The sequence below is a fragment of the Castor canadensis genome, chromosome 12 (assembly GCF_047511655.1).
Source record: "Castor canadensis chromosome 12, mCasCan1.hap1v2, whole genome shotgun sequence".
Taxonomy (NCBI): domain Eukaryota; kingdom Metazoa; phylum Chordata; class Mammalia; order Rodentia; family Castoridae; genus Castor; species Castor canadensis.
The window spans coordinates 2,731,439-2,752,108 of NC_133397.1; the positions used below are offsets into that span (position 1 = coordinate 2,731,439).

The 20,670-nt window shown below is 46.3% G+C and overlaps 1 protein-coding gene across 2 annotated transcripts in view; it reads left to right on the plus strand.

Moving 5' to 3' along the window:
* Dcdc2c (doublecortin domain containing 2C) overlaps positions 1 to 20,670 on the plus strand; it is a 121,491-nt gene that overhangs the window by 49,115 nt on the left and 51,706 nt on the right. For both annotated transcript variants that reach the window (XM_074049093.1, XM_074049094.1), the window contains 4 exons: positions 1,045 to 1,182; positions 4,135 to 4,177; positions 19,475 to 19,604; positions 20,512 to 20,612. In XM_074049093.1, coding sequence (XP_073905194.1) covers positions 1,045 to 1,182; positions 4,135 to 4,177; positions 19,475 to 19,604; positions 20,512 to 20,612 — 412 coding nt within the window. The remainder of the gene's footprint in view (positions 1 to 1,044; positions 1,183 to 4,134; positions 4,178 to 19,474; positions 19,605 to 20,511; positions 20,613 to 20,670) is intronic.

Below are 20,670 nucleotides of genomic sequence, written 5' to 3' on the forward strand. Positions count from 1 at the left end.
TCCACCCTTCAAACCTCACTGTGAGTTCTTTCGCCTTGTGAAGTCTACAATTGAATTTAATCTTTCTCCTCTAGGAACTTGTGCTAGTCTGCTTTCTAATACTGTAATAAAATAATATTATTGGAGACAAGCATCTTAATCTGGGAAGATGTTTATTGTAGTCCACACCTGCAGAGGTTTCTGTACACATTTGGTTGGCCACTGCTTTTGGGCCTGTGGTGAGGCAGAAGCACATGGCAGAGGAAGCTCTTCACCTCACAGTGGCCAGGAAACAGAAAGAGAGGAAGAGGAGGGGCCAGGTCCGAACATTTCCTTCAAGGGCATGCCTCCCGTGACCTAACTTCCTTCTACTAGCCCCCATATCCTAAAGGTCCCACCACCTCCCAGCAGCCATGCCATGAGTTGGGGTTCCTGCAACACCTGGACCTTTAGGGGGACATTCAGTATCTAAACTTGAGCAGAATCCCAGCATTTCATCCCTCTGTAATCTTTATCTTTATAGGTTTTTACACTCCTTGACTTTAGGGCACAATGGCTTTCTTTTTTATATCCAATATCGTGCTTAGTTACTGTCTTATGGGTAGCAGAATTGAATGAATTGGATCCTTTCTTAAAAACGGACTGGAGAATGAGTACTTGCCCAAAAGAGTATTGGATGAAAAGTCTTTCAGTGCTGATAAAAAGGTACATTATCTGCTAATAAATGCTGGTTTGGTTTCCAAGTATTGTTATAACAATATAAGCCAATTTGTATTAATTTTAGCTGTTATTAGTTAAAATTAATTAAATGCCAACCAAGAGCTTAAGATGTTCCTGAGAGTCTTGTGCATAATTGAAAATATACTTTAATTAAGAGATATGAAAGCAGAAAGCACGACTGTCCTGTAGGAGCAGCTCTCAGAGGGCTGACTACCCCTGTGGGTCACACTTGCTTAGAGTGCACTCTCTCAGTGGTCCACGCTCTAGCCGTATTGCAGCCAAAAATATCCCACACCCTATGTCTCAAAATCTCTCTCTCTCTCTCTCTTCTTTCTGCATCTGCAGGTTATACACAATGAATGGACATCTTCTGGACAACTCAAAGGATTTGCAAGACAACAATTTTTATGTCGCTGCTGGACTGGAGAATTTCAAGTATTTTCCTTACTGGAGGTCCTCATGTGTTCCCAGCGAGATCCAGCAGTGAGTGTATCCTGTGCCTTCCCAGTGCAATTGTGAACATCCAGAACCAATTCAAAATTTGTCCAGTTCTCCACTGGCTGTGTTTCTGTAGTCAGGCTTGATATTCAAACCAGGCATGGAGGGACCACTCCTCTTTGATATGGTTATGTGGACATCAGTTTCTGTCTTTCCTCTGGGATTCCAGGAGACTTCGAGGCCAAGAACAGTACAGTTTCAGAGCTGGTTCAGGCCCTGCCATGCCAGCCTGCCACCTGCAGCATGGTATTCTGTTCTCTGCATTTGAGCTGCTTTTCCTTTGTGCAGGGCATTAGTCTCCTGGTTAAAAAAAAAAAAAAGCTGTGATCTTCAGAGTAGACAGTGGCCATGGCTAGGCAGGTGTATGTTTGTGGATATGAGTTGAAGGAAGAGGAAGAAGATGGTGGACTCCCCTGTCCTGCTACCCGAGAGGCTATGACTGGTCCTTTCTTAGATGGTTTACCCCCTCCAATCTCACTATCTGGAGTAGATCAAATCAGCATTTGAACTTAATCTCCAGTAGGCTTTAATGCTGTCTTGTACATTGTGCCAGGGATACCTCATGGCTTTCCCTGAGGCAGAGGAGATTGCATTTGGCTTCTGCACTGCATTTCTCCTTTTCATGGAGACTCGAGTGGGCTGACTTGGCCCAGCCTCTGAGAGAGCCTCTCCTGTGAACGTTAACTGTGCTTGGGAAATCAGGGCAGGAGGTGGCCCTGGCTTAGGTTCTAGGAAGGACTCACTTTTGCTGCTGCACCCACCCTCCTTCTTAGGTTGTATTTGCAAGTAGAGGCCCACTATTCCGACTCCCAGCATCAGTGGGGCTGTACACAGCCCAAACAACTTTCTGACTTTTATTGGTATTAGTCTGGGACCCTCACAGCACTGCTCCTGACTGAGCTCTTGTGCCTGAGACCCTGAGGGTCAGGGTGGACCAGCTCAGCTGGGAGTAGGAAGAAGGCGAGGGTAGGAGTGTTGGATTTGGAAGGGCCAAGGCGATTCTGCTCTACGTTTTCTGCCTGTGTACTCAGAACCCATTTTTCAACTTTGGAAGATAGAAATCAAGATTGCCTGTGGGTAAACTGAGATAGTAAGAGAGAAAGCATTTTTTTTAAAAACAAGTTGTGCTTCTGCAGTGTGTGCTATTACTGTGCTGTCCTTTGGTTTAAGTTCAACAAGGCTGAACTGAAATTCTAAGTATATACTGACCAAAATCCTCAACTTTTTTGTCCCATGTGGAGACCTTGGCATCAGGCAGAGGTGAAATTCATTGCTGTGAGTTGGCTATCAGGACATCTGCAGGCTCTATGGCAGCTGTCCTCTGCAGATGTCCCTCTAGAGACCTTGGTTGCAGGTCTGAGCTTTCTCTAGCTACTGACTGGCTCATGGGCCCTGAGAGGCAGGGTCAGCTTCACCCGAAGCGCCTGGGGGCCAGTGCTAAGGGGCCTTGGGCTGTCAGTGTCTTTCCTTCCGCGTGTGTGTGTGATCTGACCATCCCCTTCCTCAGACTGTGGAGTACAGTTTTAAAATGGTCCTGAGGCTCCCGTTCCCAGGCTGACGGGCGTTCTGATTTCCAGGTCTTGCTAAGGTGGGTAACTGGCACCAGATGTTGGGGTTGTCCCTCCTGATGGCTCAGCCTGGTGGGCGTTGGGAGTCCACTCAGTGTAGAATACATGAGGCTCCGTGGGACTCTTCCCGGCAGCTTGCGCTTTTATTGGCTGTTATCTGGGCAAAGGAAAAAAAGGTGTCATTTTCCATCTCATTGTGGAGCAGAACATATGGCTTTAAGTAGTGCATCTTATTTTTGGAGACTACAGCATAGGGGACAGCCTGCACCCTACCCTTCCCTTCCATCGCCTGAGTGCATTCTGCCTTTGGCAGTGTGGACCTGTTGTCACTGGGCTGGGGAGTGTCCTCTCTCTGCTCACGTTGTCCGTGGCTCTGCTTACGGCAGAGGTGGCCTCTTGTCTGCTCTTGCTTGTCTGCCCAGGACACCCCATGGCAGTTTGCCTTTAGGCAGGTGATCAGGGCACCTCCTACCTATATGCTTGGCAGGTGTGATGTTTCTGGGTTTTGCAGACTAAACTCACTGCTAGCTCCCTAATATCATAGCTATAGATGGTGCCAGGTGAACTGAACTCTTTGTTTCATCTGAGCCCCACACATGCCCCCCAGTGTGCTTTATCTTTTCCCATCGTCTGTCCATCAGCAAACCCTGACCAGAGTCCATCAGTGCCTTAAATATCTTTCTCTCTTGTCAAAAAGGTGGTGGTTTAGGAGTGATGGGCCACGCAGTGGCAGAGAGACCACGGTCCACTCAGCAGACACACTCAGGCTGGGAGGTGCTGTGCAGAGTGGCCGGTGAGGCTGTTCCAGGTGTGCACGGGAGCTGCTGGAGCAGCCCTGGTGCCAGGGTCTGGAAGGAGTGGGCGCACACAGGGGACCAGTCAGACAGACATGTTTGTGTAGCAGGAAGGGATGACCTGGAGTGGACAGGGTTTAAGTCTGAGCTCTGCAGTGGTTGGTGTGGTTCATGGAGTACAGACATCACCTCTCCAGCCTTGGTTCCTTGACAGAGCAGAGATGCCAGCTTTGATCTGTGACCGTGAGAGCTATGTGAAGAAACTGAGTTTGTAAAAGGGTTAAAGACATCAAAAATATTAGGCTCTCCCCATGGCAGAAGTTGCATAAACATGGCACCCTCCAGCCTGATGGCCACCCTAGTAAACAGAAACCCATCTGATTTTCAGCTATTCCTAGGTCCTCTTTGCAACTGAGCTGGGAAATCCTTGCTGCCCTGAGCCCTGTCCTTCTGTGGACAGCAGCTCCCACTCTGGCTGAGATCCTCTGTCAAGGCTAAGCTTGCAGCCTACACTTTATAAACTTGGGTCTGGGCTGAGCTTAAACATTACAAATAGAATGTCTTTTGTCTTTCAGAAGGTACACAGACCCTGAGAAATACCCACAAAGAAAGAAAAAAGTGAGTACTTTTAAAAAGGCACAGTGACCACTTTTACTGATTCTGGCATCTCCTGGCACCAATAAGGACATGGTCCCCTGCCAGGGTCCCTGAGCTGGGCTTCATGGCACAGCGTTAGCACCTCACTGAGTGAGGAAGAGGAGGTGGGGTTTATATTTGGAGCTCGGAGTCTAGATCTGGGAGGCACATCGAGGTGTTTGTAATGCAGTGCAGTACGTGTGCAGATATAACATTCATGAGGTCTAAGGGACAGGAAGGAGAGAAGCAGAGGCACTGTTGATGTGGGCGGGTGAGGGCTCCAGTGGTTGTAGGAGGGGACATTCCAGGCAGGTGACAGCTGAGCAAGGCACTGAGGTAAGAAGCAGCTTGCTGTGTGTGTGTGTGTGTGTGTGTGTGTGTGAGATCTGCACACTAATTGATAGTGAGCATGAGGCACGAGAAAGGATGACAAGGAAGCATCAGGACAAGAAAGCAAATATCCTGGAGGCCATACCAGTCCTCAGAGCGTATTTACGTGACTGTCACACACCCTGACCAAAGTATAAAGACTGCACCATTGATCCTTCTGACGTTAGTACTTGTTCAGTGAGATTGCTGAACGCCTCTGACTTGTACGTACCCTCGCCTCAGCTCCTGCACCCTCCTTGCTGCAGCACACTGACGTCGAGGGCCCGGTGTTGCTCTGTTCTTTTCAGTGCGCTCTCGGCTTTGCTTTTTTCCTCCTCTCAGTCAGATGTCGTAATCACCTTTTAATCACACTCTTTTTTTTATTGTTGTATTATTCGTATGTGCATACAATGCTTGGGTCATTTCTCCCCCCTGCCCCACCCCCTCCCTTACCATCCACTCCACCCCCTCCCTCTCCCCCCCACCCCCTCGATACCCGGCATAAACTATTTTGCCCTTATCTCTAATTTTGTTGTAGAGAGAGTATAAGCAATAATAGGAAGGAACAAGGGTTTTTGCTGGTTGAGATAAGGATAGCTATACAGAGCATTGACTCACATTGATTTCCTGTGCGTGGGTGTTACCTTCTAGGTTAATTCTTCTTGAACTAACCTTTTCTCTAGTTCCTGGTCCCCTTCTCCTATTGGCCTCAGTTGCTTTTAAGGTATCTGCTTTAGTTTCTCTGCATTGAGGGCAACAAATGCTAGCTAGTTTTTTAGGTGTCTCACCTATCCTCACCCCTCCCTTGTGTGCTCTCGCTTTTATCATGTGCTCAAAGTCCAATCCCCTTGTTGTGTTTGCCCTTGATCTAATGTCCACATATGAGGGAGAACATACGATTTTTGGTCTTTTGGGCCAGGCTAACCTCACTCAGAATGATGTTCTCCAATTCCATCCATTTACCAGCGAATGATAACATTTCGTTCTTCTTCATGGCTGCATAAAATTCCATTGTGTATAGATACCACATTTTCTTAATCCATTCGTCAGTGGTGGGGCATCTTGGCTGTTTCCATAACTTGGCTATTGTGAATAGTGCCGCAATAAACATGGGTGTGCAGGTGCCTCTGGAGTAACCTGTGCCTCTGAGTATATCTTGGGGATATACTCTTGGGTATATCCCCAAGAGTGGTATTGCTGGATCAAACGGTAGATCAATGTTTAGCTTTTTAAGTAGCCTCCAAATTTTTTTCCAGAGTGGTTGTACTAGTTTACACTCCCACCAACAGTGTAAGAGGGTTCCTTTTTCCCCGCATCCTCGCCAACACCTGTTGTTGGTGGTGTTGCTAATGATGGCTATTCTAACAGGGGTGAGGTGGAATCAGTGTGGTTTTAATTTGCATTTCCTTTATTGCTAGAGATGGTGAGCATTTTTTCATGTGTTTTTTGGCCATTTGAATTTCTTCTTTTGAGAAAGTTCTGTTTAGTTCACTTGCCCATTTCTTTATTGGTTCATTAGTTTTGGGAGAATTTAGTTTTTTAAGTTCCCTGTATATTCTGGTTATCAGACCTTTGTCTGATGTATAATTGGCAAATATTTTCTCCCACTCTGTGGGTGTTCTCTTCAGTTTAGAGACCATTTCTTCTGTTGAGCAGAAGCTTTTTAGTTTTATGAGGTCCCATTTATCTATGCTATCTCTTAGTTGCTGTGCTGCTGGGGGTCCATTGAGAAAGTTCTTACCTATACCTACTAACTCCAGAGTATTTCCTACTCTTTCCTGTATCAGCTTTAGAGTTTGGGGTCTGATATTAAGATCCTTGATCCATTTTGAGTTAATCTTGGTATAGGGTGATATACATGGATCTAGTTTCAGTTTTTTGCAGATTGCTAACCAGTTTTCCCAGCAGTTTTTGTTGAAGAGGCTGCTTTTTCTCCATCGTATATTTTTAGCGCCTTTGTCAAAGACAAGTTGGTTATAGTTGTGTGGCTTCATACCTGGGTCCTCTATTCTGTTCCACTGGTCTTCATGTCTGTTTTTGTGCCAGTACCATGCTGTTTTTATTGTTATTGCTTTGTAATATAGTTTGAAGTCAGGTATTGTGATACCTCCAGCATTGTTCTTTTGACTGAGAATTGCCTTGTGTTTCGTGGCCTCTTGTGTTTCCATATAAATTTCACGGTAGATTTTTCGGTCTCTTTAATGAATGTCATTGGAATTTTGATGGGAATTGCATTAACCATGTAGATTACTTTTGGGAGTATCGACATTTTTACTATGTTGATTCTACCAATCCATGAGCATGGGAGATCTCTCCACTTTCTATAGTCTTCCTCAATCTCTTTCTTCAGAAGTTATAGTTTTCCTTGTAGAGGTCTTTCACATCTTTTGTTAGGTTTACACCTAGGTATTTGATTTTTTTTGAGGCTATTGTAAATGGAATTGTTTTCATACATTCTTTTTCCGTTTGCTCATTGTTAGTGTATAGAAATGCTAATGATTTTTCTATGTTGATTTTATATCCTGCTACTTTGCTATAGCTATTGATGATGTCTAGAAGCTTCTGAGTAGAGTTTTTTGGGTCTTTAAGGTATAGGATCATGTCATCTGCAAATAGGGATATTTTGACAGTTTCTTTACCTATTTGTATTCCTTTTATTCCTTCTTCTTGCCTAATTGCTCTGGCTAGGAATTCCAGTACTATGTTGAATAGGAGAGGAGATAGTGGGCATCCTTGTCTGGTTCCTGATTTTAGAGGGAATGGTTTCAGTTTTTCTCCATTAAGTATAATGCTGGCTGTAGGTTTGTCATATATAGCTTTTATAATGTTGAGGTACTTTCCTTCTATTCCTAGTTTTCTTAGAGCTTTTATCATGAAATGGTGTTGGATCTTATCAAAGTCTTTTTCTGCATCTATTGAGATGATCAAGTGGTTTTTGTCTTTGCTTCTGTTAATGTGGTTTATTACGTTTATTGATTTTCGTATGTTGAACCACCCCTGCATCCCTGGGATGAAGCCTACTTGGTCATGGTGAATAATCTTTTTGATGTGTTGCTGAATTCGGTTTGCCATTATTTTGTTGAGGATTTTTGCATCCATGTTCATTAAGGAGATTGGCCTATAGTTGTCCTTTTTGGAGGTGTCTTTGCCTGGTTTTGGGATAAGTGTAATACTGGCTTCATAAAATGTGCTAGGCAGTTTTCCTTCCCTTTCTATTTTGTGGAACAGTTTAAGGAGGGTTGGTATCAGTTCTTCTTTAATAATCACAGTCTTGAAAGTTGATGGTTTCCTCACCCCTGAACCTTCACCACATCCATCTGGCTGACGCACTGCCTGGGTGAGTGCCGCCCAGGCCTCTGCATCCTTGCCCTGAGGCAGCCTAGTGTCGCCAGAGGTGATGAACACCAAGCTCACCTCCACCGTCCACACCCAACCCTCATTCACTGAACAGCTTGCCTCTCAAAATGCTTTTGCTGAATTTTATTAGGGATTTCAAATGTCTGTTTATAAATGAGAAGACAAGTTCTTGACTGGCCTTTGGTGTCAAAGGTTTTCAGATTCGTCTCAGCTGTTATTTTTGTAGCTTCTAAAGTTGAATGGCTGCCTTGTTTAGTTTGAATTTTCTTTCTCTGAGGATGCATTTCAGTAGTAGCTGTCTGTTGAATGGATGAATTAATTGTGACCATTAGAGAACAGAAACCTCAGGCCTGACTCCGCCCGACCTTGCACTCCATCTGTCTGGGATAGACTAACATACACTTACTTCACGACAAGGAGTTTGTGCCAGTGAGCCTATGTGTTCAGGGTAAGGCTGTAAGAGGCAGAATAATCACCTGGGTAAACCAAGTCCAGATTAACTTGTGATCCAGGGGAGGGCCCGAGGCTCCAGGGTTTTATATCCATGATCTCGTCACACAGTTTCTCTCCAGCCTTGAGCAGTCTCTTCACCTAGGGTGTGGACAGTGTCAGGCTGGGTGATGAAATTTGAATGACTGTTGGTTAGCAGGCATGGTGCAGCCTTGCCTTCAAGATCTCACACTGTGGAAGCTTCTGAGTCTACTGACACAGATGCACCTGCTGACCTGCTCTGTTCATTGCTGTATTCTTTCATTAACTCTCATTTCATTCCGTTGTTTCAACTTTGGGTCCTCATAGGTAGGGATATAATTTTTTTCCTTTCATTGCAGGTTTGTTTTGTTTGGTCTAAAATTTGAGGCATGTTTGTTCTGATACTGTCTATATTTCTTTTTCTTCTCTCTTTTAGAAATCCATCACTAGAAAGTTGATGGGTTCTGATTGTGACATTTAAGCATGGGAATCTTTAATATTTGAACAAAATCAAGGGCTTCTTTGAGGCTGGAATTTATAATTAATCACAGCAGCTATATCTTGATAACGTGATTTTTCTTCACTTGCTTTTTCTAGATTTGTTCATATCTAACTTACTAAACTTCTTTTAATTTTTTTCCATGTGAACTGTCTCAACATGTTTTTGAACACTAAGTGCTGGACAGCCAGGAATGTGGTTTCGTAGGGTTACCCCACGCTCTGGTGTGGAGGCTGTTGGGCCCTTGGTTATCTGCCCCTTCTCAGGACCTTGGAAGGTCAGGGTGTCAGTGCTCTGTAAGAGGGAATGTGGACACCCTTTTAAATTTCAGGTGATCTTTAAACGTATACTTAGAGTAAAATTCAGACACTCTTTGTTGACCCGTCAATGAACATTTCACAAACACAGTGTGGAACTTTGGCCACTTTGACCATGAGACTTGGATGGGGTGCTGGCGATGCATCTTACAGTGTGATGAGTGAGTGTTGTGCCACCACTGAAGGCACAGACAGGTGGAGTCCATGTCCACTGCTGGATAAGACAGACATATGGACAAGCACGACAGAGGGACTGTGACAGAGCACACACAGCTCTTCCATCTCAGTCAGTTGAATCCCATGTACTGTTTGACCCCAGGCCTGGACATCACCTGACTCCCCCAGCAAGAGCCCACTCTCCATCTCTGTGATTTCAGCACTGTTTAACTTCCAGACCAGTCTTAACCAGTCCCCCGTCAATATTACCCCAAAGAGTCAGGAAATCCCACAATGTCTGGGTGTGGGGGAGCAGGATCAGGCTGGGCAGGTATGAGAGGGTTGGTTGGACAGGCCATCAGGGGCAAGATGAAGATATTTATACTCCTAGGGATCCAAATTTAAGCAAGGGAGTAAAATGGACAATGCCCACTTAGTAATCGCTACCACCGAGGAATAAAATGCGTGGACTGAAATGGAGCCGAATGACAGGGAGGCCCGTCCTGAGAGTGCAGCAGGGCACTGTGCATTCCCGATCCCACAGTGAGCATTTCCCACGCCTTAGCACATCAAATAAAGGTGCACTGCACACAGATGGCATCTTGTGCCATTATCAGCGGTCATGATGCAGCTGTCACATTATTGGGTGAGTTGGTGATAGCTGCTCCTTTTACTGTCTCTTCAAGCGAGCTGTGTTCAAGATTGGTTCTATACCCATTAGGTTTAGTTACTGTGTGAAGAAAGGAATAAAAGCAGAACATCCAGACGTGAGTTCAATGTTGGTGGAGAATATCTTTCTTCAGTTTTCATATATTCCTGAAAAGGGACAACCAACCTTTTGTGGGGCCTAAGAAAGGTTAGACACACATAATTGAAGCTGCCATTTTCAGTAACCCATACAAGACCTCTGGACCTTTGGGGCTTAAAACAATTAGGATCTGTTTTTATTTCTCTAAATTCTAGGGTTGACTGAGTGGGTCTTGGGCAGGCTTCTTGGTTTCTTACAAGGTTACAGCCAGCCAAGGGCTCCCTGGGTTGAGATGTATGTGCGACCTCAGGAACACTCCTGGTAGCAAGTGGTGGTTTTTGGGCACATCTGTGTCTTTTTCAAGGGGCCTCCCATCTCTGTAGGATTTCACAAGAGCAGCCAAGTTTCCAGGATCTGAAGAACTAGCTTTCCCTCATGGAGGAGTACAGTAGAGTTCTGTTCACTTTGCACAGTTCCATGCAGCCTGAGGGAGCAAGGGCTTGGTGACCAGCAAGCAATCACCACGCCCACGTGAATTTCCTTCCTTCCAGTGGTGCAAAAGAATTGCTTACGTTCCAGGCGAGAAAGCACCGGTGCCAACATGCAGGTCACATATTGGCAGCTTGGGAAGGCATTCCAGAGACGACGGTGGGACAGACAGCCTTTCCCTACGGTGTGGAAAATCACGAGCATCTTTGACTCTGAGTCTGATTAGATCAGAAGTCAGACTCTAGATGTAAATCTTGGGAGGTTTAAGTGATTTATTCTTATTATAGTCTTCTTTTCCTTTATGTACAAGTGTGAGAAGTGATACAGATCTACGTTTGAATGGTCCCAAAAAGGCTTTTTCAGCCAGTAGAAAATAGAACTTACAGGTACAAATCAGAAGGTATGTGACATGGTTTAGATGTCAGCATTCTTTCTTTCTTGGTGGTCTATACAACAGCCGTGTGCTGCATGATTCATGGCATTTTGATCCAATGATTCCAAAAGGAAAAGTTGGAGAGTAGCACGAGCAAGTCTAGATGACTGGGCATGTGAAGAAAAGGGGATATCAAGGTGACTCAAGGATTCCAGGGACAGCTGGTGGACAGTGGGATCAGGAGCTGAGATCAGAGCAACCAAGGAGGAAGCAGGACTGTTGTGTGCACATTCATCAAAGAGAGCAAAGAGCGGGAGGTGGCGTTCATGCTTGAGTGCACTTTTGATATCTAACAGAATTTCTCATGAAGTACAGCAGAGGACAAGTGTTTCCATATTTGCCTGGGATTATCACTGTGGATTCCTTAAAGAATTAGGAGGTGAGCTTCCTCTGGATCTAACTGATGTCTATAAAACAGGCAAAATCTGTCTATATCTTATAACTGTCTTCATTAGTAAACTAATGGTGGCCATGGAGGGAAAGCCATAGTGCTTTAAGGGTTGCATTCTGGACTCTGACTTTTTCCCTGGGATTCTGCTGTCCTTGACATCTAAGCAACTTGAGGGACCCTTGCTCTCTGGGTCTCAGTTAATGAGAGCGGCTCTGCTGCTCTTCTCACTTCCTGGTTTTCTTTCCCTGTACCTCTGCCATCAGGCTTGCATCCAAGGGCCTGAAGTTCTACTTTAAAGCATCATGGCCACCCTGCCCAGAGCGCTTACAAAATGCAAGAGCAAGGCTCTTTGGTTCCTACTTCTAATTTTGAACAGAATAAGACAGTTTGTCTAAATTTAGCAGAAGAACCTTAAATTGCAGTTAGAAATGCTCATTTCTCAAGAAAATGCCAAAAACCCAAGAGTACACTTTTACTCATTGCATACCTGAAATGCACTTTGAAAACAGCCTCCATGATTTGATTAGTTGTTTCTTGAATCAAATGAACATGGGAAATATACTTTTTTATGGGTCTACCAATGTGTTTTGTGGCACAGTAAATCTGAGATCTTTAGTTCAATGAAAGTAATTGAATGGAGCTACTCTTATTTTGTTATATAAAATTATGCAGCAAGTGCATTTATTGGATTTTAATACCTATTACCTTCCAAAGAAGCAAGTCTAATTCAATCAATGTTGAAATTGCCTTCAGACTTTAAAGTGAATATTTTATGGTGCAAGCTTCTGTTAAAAAAAATCAGCAAATAAGCCGGGTGCCTTGGCTCACGCCTGCAATCCTAGCCACTCTGGAGGCAGAGATCAGGAGGATCTTGGTTCGAAGCCAGCCCAGGCAAATAGTTTGCGTGACCCTATCTCAAAAACCCTTCACAAAAAAAGACTGGTAGAGTGGCTTAAGGTGAAGGCCCTGAGTTCAAACCACAGTGCCACAAAACAATCAGTAGATAAAAAGCATTGTATTTACATCCCATCTGCAATCAGAGCATTGATATTAAGGACTTCTCTTTTGGGCATAGAGAAATGTAGGTGATGAGAGGAGGTAGCCATATAAATCAAAGGTGTGTGTGTTTTCACAGCCCCAGAGACACAATACAGTACTAGACCTGGACGCACTTTAACAACCTGGTCTAACCTGCAGAGCACAGCATAGTTGCTGATTGATAATGTCAAGGCCACAGAGCAGCATTCCTTGTCACCTCTGAGCAACCTGAAGATACAACGGCCAGGCTGACAAGTCTTCACTTCTTCATGAGTGCTCAAGGCAGGGATGGATGGGATGATGGAAGACCTTGACCTGGTTTGGGTGGATCCAGGACGTCATGACATCATGAGGGAAACTTCAGTTGTCCGCACTCAGCATCTTTTACTGGAGGGCAATTGACTCTGTCGATACTATTCTTCAATTAGACAAGCTGTCTGACATCCCAAATTATCCTGGAGGCTGCCTTTCTTGTGGTCTGGCAAGTAGCATTAAAATATCGTTTGGTTGATTGAAACAGGCTCTGCAGAAGAATAATAGTTAAAAGCAAGATAGAAAAATAAATCCAATGTGTCTCAGGTTTGTTTTCTGAAAATGGTATTAATAGGCAGGAAGATGAATGAAATTGCAGAGAGGCGCCTGTCTGCTCTGCATACAGAGCTCAACAGATTCCAGACAGCCCAAGACTTGGGCAGAGCAGTGCAGGTGGGAGGTGTGAGAGGCTCACAGACATTTCCTTGTGACAGTGGCGGATTCCGTTGCCCTGCTTAGCTCACTGTTCACCAGACGTGTAAAACCTCATTGTTCTGACAATGCCGAGATGCCCAGGGCACTCACACACTGCCCTTAGTGCTGGGTTGGTGAAGGTGCAGGTGGCGCTGCCCTTCCAGCAGCTGCAGAGAGAAGGGACAGGTGAGCAGAAAATGAGGAGGTATGTGGCAGGGGGCTGTTTACAGAGTGGCAGAGGGGGCAGAAAGGGTGGGAACAAGATGACATTTGAGATGGGTTTTGAGGGATGGGTAGGTGAGTGCACAAGTAGGTGAGCACATGACTGTTCTGGAGAGCTGGGGATTTGGAGGTGCTGACCAGTGGGACAGTAGACTTGAGGGATGGCTGATCTTGGGGACTTGGGGGTGCAGCTGTGGACTGGATAGGGTGTTAGAATTTGGCCTTTAACCCAAGGGAAGCCATCCTTGTGTGGCTGTATGACACAGTGTCATCACTGTACACTGTGCACACAGTGTGTCCTGAAGGAACTCCATCCCCTCCATCTGCTGGACGGTATCTTCTGCATGTGTTGAGCTTGCCCCAGTGCCACACTCCGGGATTCTTCCCCTGTAAAGTGAGGCAGCCCTGGTGACAACTGCAGAGCTCCTCTCAGCTCATGACACCACAAGGGAGGAAACTGAACTGGTGAGCAGGAGCACGGAGTGCCTCTGGCGTGCCTGCTCTGCGGCTTGGCTGAGGGCTTTCTCTAAAGGGAGATGTAGTCAGACAGCCCTCCTTCCTGTCCAGGCCCAGCTCTGTGTTGCCTAGGGTATGAGCAGGTGCACAGCAGATCCTAGGCACAGCCCTCTGCTCCCCTGTTCCTTCCCTCTCCCTGCAGGGCACACCTACCATGGACTCTGCTTCCTGTGTGATGGTGGGCTCATGTTCTCACTTTCCTACCTGATCCACAACCCACCCTTCATAACTGCCCCACAAAGCCACCCGGGGTGCTTGCACTTGACATTTCCCGGAGTGTCTCGGCTGAGCTCCAGTGGTAGAAGCAAGTCCCTCAGTCGTGTGTTTCCTGTGCTGCACATGCAGTGGTAAGATCACTGGGAATGAACGCATCCCCAGCATGGCTTGGTCACTGCGGGAGGACCTGGGCTCAAATCTGACTCCAGCTTTATTAAAACCTTTGCGATGTGTAATCTGCCAGCACAGCAGGTTGCTGGCACACACTACATCAGAAGTGGGGTTTGTGGCAGGCATCCACTTCATCAGTTATCTCCAGCATGTGCACCTGGGCGGTTGTAACCACTGTCCCCATGCTGTGAACTGCTTGGAGATGCCCTGGTTAAAAGGCAGTCCTCACCTGAGAAGTAAGAGGGGAAGTGCAGTACCAGGCTGTGTGTAAGCCATTCAGTCTGGCAGGTCTCACACAGTGTTCCAGGCTCAGATTGCACTTTCCATTTTAAATGCAGTTGAAGTCTTGCTGCTTGCTTTCTGTGAGGTTTCTGAGTCTGATGTACTCTGCACAGTTGAACAAGTTGAGGTCTTCTTCTTCAATGAGATTCTGTGGCAAGCTTTGCTTTGAAGACCAAGTAGGGTGAGAGTCACGCCTGGACCCGCATTTTTGGCAGGAGAACTGGTGGAGAAGGACGTTTGCATGTCCTGCAGGTGGCACTCAGTAGGGACAAGGGTGTTGCCCTTTGGAAACTCTGTGCACCCTGATGGCATGGTCCATATCTCCAGGAAGGACAGACAGACATCCTGAGCCCTGGATGTGACACCTGGGAAGGACAGGGCAAGGCAGGACTCTGGCCAGGGATGCATACCTTCATCAAATCACAGAGAAACAGGAGACAAAGCCAACTTCTGGATCTTTGTACAAAGCAAAACCAAACAGGCCATTCTTTAATGGTAAGGTCATAAAAGACAAAGAAAGCTCATTCCTAGCTGGAGGAATCTGCAGCCCAACGTCTTAGAGGGGTATGGTCCTAGATGGGATCTTCACTTGAGTGAAAAGTGCTGTTACACCTTTGGGGGCAGTGACAAAATTGAACATGGATGGTAGATTAGATGGAAGTATTTCTATCAGGTTAGCTTCCTGAGTTTGAAAGTGTTCTATGGCCATATTGGCTGGCTTCCCTCCATTTCAGGAGCATGCTGAAAAGTGTTAAATGGACCAGGGTCAGCTTGGTCAAGGAGTGAAGGTGTTTGATGTAGGCAACTTCCCCGAAGTAGGTCAGAAAAAAATAGGTTTTTATTTTTATTACCGTATATTGATTGCACAGAGGGATTCCACACATGCATAAAGTGTACCTGGATCACATTTGCCATCGGTTACTCTTTCTTATCTCCTCTCTTTCCTCCCTCCTTTTTACAGTTTTGTAGTTGGTTTCATTGTGCTATTTTAATAATTTGGCTTCCATCATGGTCACCTCCATATCACTGTCTCCTCCCCCGCTATGAGGCTCTCCCCCAGTGATGACAATGGTGGTAAGTTTAGGTCTAGATTCTGCATATGAGAGAAAATATGTGATATTTGCCTTTTTGAGCTTGGCTTATCTCACTCAGCATAATGATCTCCAGTTTCATTTATTTTCCTTGAACAACAAAATTTCATTTTTCCTTATGGCTGAATAACGCTCCATTGTGGGCCAGATTTTTTCTTTTATCCATTCATTGGTTGTTGGATGCCTAGGCTATTTCCATAGCTTGGCTATTGTGAATGGTGCTACAATAAGCATGAGTGAGTGTGCAGGTATCTTTATTATATCTTCACTGATATTCCTTTGATATGTGCCCAAAAGTTGTATAGTGATGGGAGCCCATGTAGTGATTTCCACAGTGGCTCAGATAGAGGAAAAATAGTTGGAACTTCCTGTATTTCCTAGTGTGTGGCTGGGTGCTGGACCAGTCAAGGGCCAGCTGTCCACTTCTGTGCTTTCACCTTTGAAGCTTCCCTTGTTTGTATACTGGACGCCACTGCAAGGAGCTTTGTAGTCTGTGGGTCAGGCAGATTCCCACTGCCGTACAGGACCCAGGGGCAGCAGGCACCCAAGCTCATGGGTGTCCCCAAATGCATCAGATAGCGGGGCGAGAAACAGAGCCCTGAATCCTGCACTGGCACGAGTTGCTGAAGGACTCAGGGCCTGTGCCTGCCTGCTGCTCTCAGTGCCTTCACACAGTGCCCAGCAGTTCACCACCCTGTGGGAGGAAGGAGGCTGGGGACGTTCATGAGATCCCAGAGTCCGGTGCGCAGCGCTCAGTCCATCTGGCAGCAGACACCCACAGCAGGCAGGCAGCTCCTGGAGGCCAAGCCCTCCATCAGCTGCGCGCTTGGTGCTTGTTTCTGCAGTGGTCCTTATGCAATGGGGCTTGTTCTCATCAGGGAGGGAAGGGCCACTGACTCCCAGGCGCTCCACTGCTTGAACCTCTCAGTGGGTCCACATCAGACCTACTTCTCCGTGGCAACCTCTGTGACCATCTCCACCCAGACACAGTGCCCAGGTGTCCCCAAGGCTCCCTGAGCTGCAATCATTCCTTATTTTCAGTCCTCAGAGTATCTCGATCTTGAACAGTAGGTTCCTCTCAAAATGCTGTCTTGCTACAGCTTTCTGAGATAAGGGGAATGAAAAAAATGTCTTTGTTGTCCAGTGCTACCCTGTTTCTCAGGGGAAGTCAGTGTTGCCAAAACAATCCCCACACTGGTTTTAATTCTTGTGGGAGGCATGTGCTTATACCCACAATCAGTCTGTGATACAGGGCTGTTGCCAGGCTGGCTTGTTTCCCTTGTGGTGGAGGCTTTGGCTTCAGCTTCACTTCCTACTCCCTCCCTTCGCCATGCTGGGCTCGGAGCTGCAGGCTGTCTCCTGCTTCCTGTTTCTCTGTGCTTTCCAGCTGTCCCATCCTCTGTTGTGGTTCCTGTTGCTCATGCTTTCTTTCCTTCTCCCTCCTTCCCTCCTTCCCTCCTCCACTCATTTCTCCCTTCCCTCATTCCTTCCTTCCAAATACAGGGTTCCCCCTTGTCACTCTGGCTCTCCTCACTCATGGAGTCAAGTGGAGAAAGCTTCTACTCTGCTATCCTGCTCCATCTCTCAAAAATAGGGGTTTAACACACAGAAAGAGATTCTTGGCCTGCAGAGCTTGTCCTCACCAAGCCTTTGTCTGTGCTCATCTGAAGCATGCCAGATTTTCAGGTCTTCTTTTTCCCCTTTCCCCCTTGTGCCCCGGTGTAGGTCATTAAATCAGCCCCTGTTAGAGTTGCTCACTGCACACAGCGATACCGCAAGGCTCCTGTGTATTTAGCATTGGATGTGCAGTGTTAAGGATGCTTAGAGGGGACACAGGAACACACCCAAGGGACACACCTCTGTCGGGGTCTTGAGTTGGGGCTTGCAGATGTGGGTCAGCTAGGATGTTCCAGGTGGAGGCGGCCACCAAAGGAAGCCTTGTGTTGTGCAAGCACGCAGCAGGGAAGGGACGGTGGGGTGGGCTGAGATGTCAGAATCGTCTCAGAGCACGAGGTCACTCTGTGAAGCTAAGGCATTGGAGCATCATCCCAAAGTTGTGACAGTTCTCTGAAGTGTCCACAAGGTGGAGAGTGGTCAGACGTGGGCTGGCACTGTCCATTCTTTCAACCAATGGGTATTTATTGAGTGCCGACCACGTGCCTGGCAGCGTTCGAGGCTCCAAGGATTCCTGAATATCGACACAAACCAACATCCTCACCCGCACTGGGGCCCTAAACTGAGGTGGTAAAATACGAAGAATGAACAGCACAAATAAATAGTGTATGGATGATATGAAACATGGAGAGGGGCAAGGAAGTTGGGAGTGGTGGCGTCTCATTGAGAGGAAACACCGAGTGGGGACTTAGCAAGAGGCCACAGCCCTGCTGCACCAGATGTCACAGGAGTAAGGTGTTTGTGGGGACCTGAGATCCTTTCATGGGCCTGGCGAAGGTGAGGGATGAGACACGGTTTATGGCACTGTCCTCACGGTGCCTGCACCCTGCTGTGTTTGTTTCAGTGGCTTTCCAGGTTGGGGTGTGGGCACCTCACATTTATCTCACTGCAGAGCTGTGGTGAGGGGAGCTGGCAGCCATGTGAGCTGGGTCTTGCTTTTTCTGTGCTTCTGGCTCTGGGTCATAGCTACTCTTGGAGTCAGACGCGCTACCGTTGCGCCACGAGGTCCCTCATAGCTACTCTTGTATTGAGTGTGGGTCACGCATGTTTGTCACTCTTCTTTGAGTATGACGTCAGAGATGTACGTACAGCATTGTCATCTTAGAGGTCAAAGAGATGGGAATTATATCCCAACAGTTAGAGTCACATACATGCAAAGAGTCCCGGTCCCAGCACCCAGCTCCTTCCTCCTGGCCAGCACTGCATACCGTTTCTGTGTCTAAATCCAGTTCTGAGAGTTTTCTTTCTTTACTTAGGAGCATGATTTCAGTCTCTTCATGCTTGATCTCTTGTATGAGGTTAGAGACCTCATTTTGACACTCTTAATTTTCACAAGGAAAAAGAAAATCCTGGTAGTATGATCATATAGTCTATATTAATGGGGTAAGGAAGGTGTTTTTAGCTCAACATTTCTTAAGTAGCATAGAAAACGTGAGAGAAATACCTCTTATAAATTTTTGCCTGGATTCACTTCCAAATACTTGAGTAAAGACAAAATAAAAACAAAAGCAAACCTGAAAAAGACAATTTGTAGTACAAAGATAGTTAATGGGACAGACCTGGGAGAGTTCTAAGAATCATTTCATATTGACTCTGTGAGCTAGATGTGCTTTGTTGTTCTCTAGAGATCTTTGAAAATCTGAATTTCTTTTTATTGAATTTGAAAGAAAGCTGCTGCATGGCCTATTTTGTCAGTGACCTGCCCTGTGCTGGCTCAGCAGGAGTGGATTGTGGTGGTTGCTGAATGCTGGTTTTTCTTAGGCTTTGCAGCATGTCTGCAAAGGGCCCAAGAAACCTCTTGCCTTACTCATCACCCCAGTGCAATCTCAGATGCTGTCTGGTGTGGCAAGTCCACCTGCAGTGGGGAAGGGAGCTGACCTCTCCCATACAGGCCCCAGGAGGGGGAAGAAGAGAATCATTTTTGCTTCTTTGCAGAAGGGACATGGAAGTAGAATGGAATGGAGGACACTGTGTGTGAGAGATGCTCTGAGTGCCTGGTCACTGCCATTGTCGTCCTCATGGGCCCTGTTCCTTCCTGATCCCACTCAGGGACTGGTGGGGCCAGTGTGGCCACTGCTCCTAAGACACCTTCTGTTTCCTATTTGTACTTTAGGTGGATTCCAAAGAAAAAGAGCCTCCTAAAAGTGACAGCATACCACCTAAAACACAGGAGTCGGTTTATTATGCCAAAGAAGGGAGGGAGAAAACCTCAGTAGAAACTTTAGTCCAAAGGGGTGGTGCAGGTAAGGTGAAATTTCATTTTGCCCTAGGCAGTGAAAATGCCACCAGGATAGATGAGTTGTATGCGTGTGTGTTTGTGTGTTAGATGAAGTTCGTGCCACAGAACTACCTGATTTATTAATCAAATGCTCAGTGTGTAGAGCAGTAGTAGGCAGAGCAGAAAAACAAAATTCCAAAGATGAAGGCGATGGAATTCTCTAAGAAGGAAGTCTCCAAAATGAGGTATTTAAGATCAGTTCTAGAGTTCATGTGCATATCACAGCTCTGTCTATTCTTCCTGTGATGACTGATGACACCGAAAATTACAAGCCGCCTCCTGAGGGACACATGGACTTAGAAGCTGTCTACATTATTCAAATGTACCTTTTGAGAACAAGAGAAATTTAAAAGATGAATCTTCAAATTGGCTATAAAATGAAGTAATTTAAACTATACCCTTACCACTCCCACTTCTATCCTTGCTTCTACACTAGTTGTGTTCGTTGAGCTCTTACTGGGTGCTGAGGCCTGAACGAGGCTCCCTTTCAATGGTGCCTCTCATGCAATGAGATACTTCACATCTGTTGCCAGTCATAGAGAAGACAGGAAGGTGGCAGGAGTGGTACCCATACTTCTATGCAGCATCTAAGCCATTTGGAAGTCAATTGGACAGGGATGCCCACAATTTCCACGGTCCAGGTCCTCTATGGAGTCAGACACTAGACAAAGGCTGCAGGAATGGAGGTCCACTAAGTTGTGGCATCTCCAAAAGACAAGAGAGAGATAGAGGTGGAACAGGTGTGGCTTCTGTGAAGCCTGGTCAGCTTCTGTCCAATGGCACAGGAGGATCAGGGAATGCTTAGTTTTATAATTTTGGGTCAGAAAATGTACAGTAAGGTTCAGTTTCTGCACTGGTTTATTTCCTTTCAGAAGGTGATGTGTATAACGCGCGGACTCCTATCAAGGATACCCAAGAGGCGCTGGACGTCAGAGAGGACCCAGATATGAAGGTGGAGGTGCCTGTTGATCAGGTGGGTTAGCAGGCCTAGACCCTTCTTGACTCTGCTGTGTCTTCTCCTTGCCCTAGCT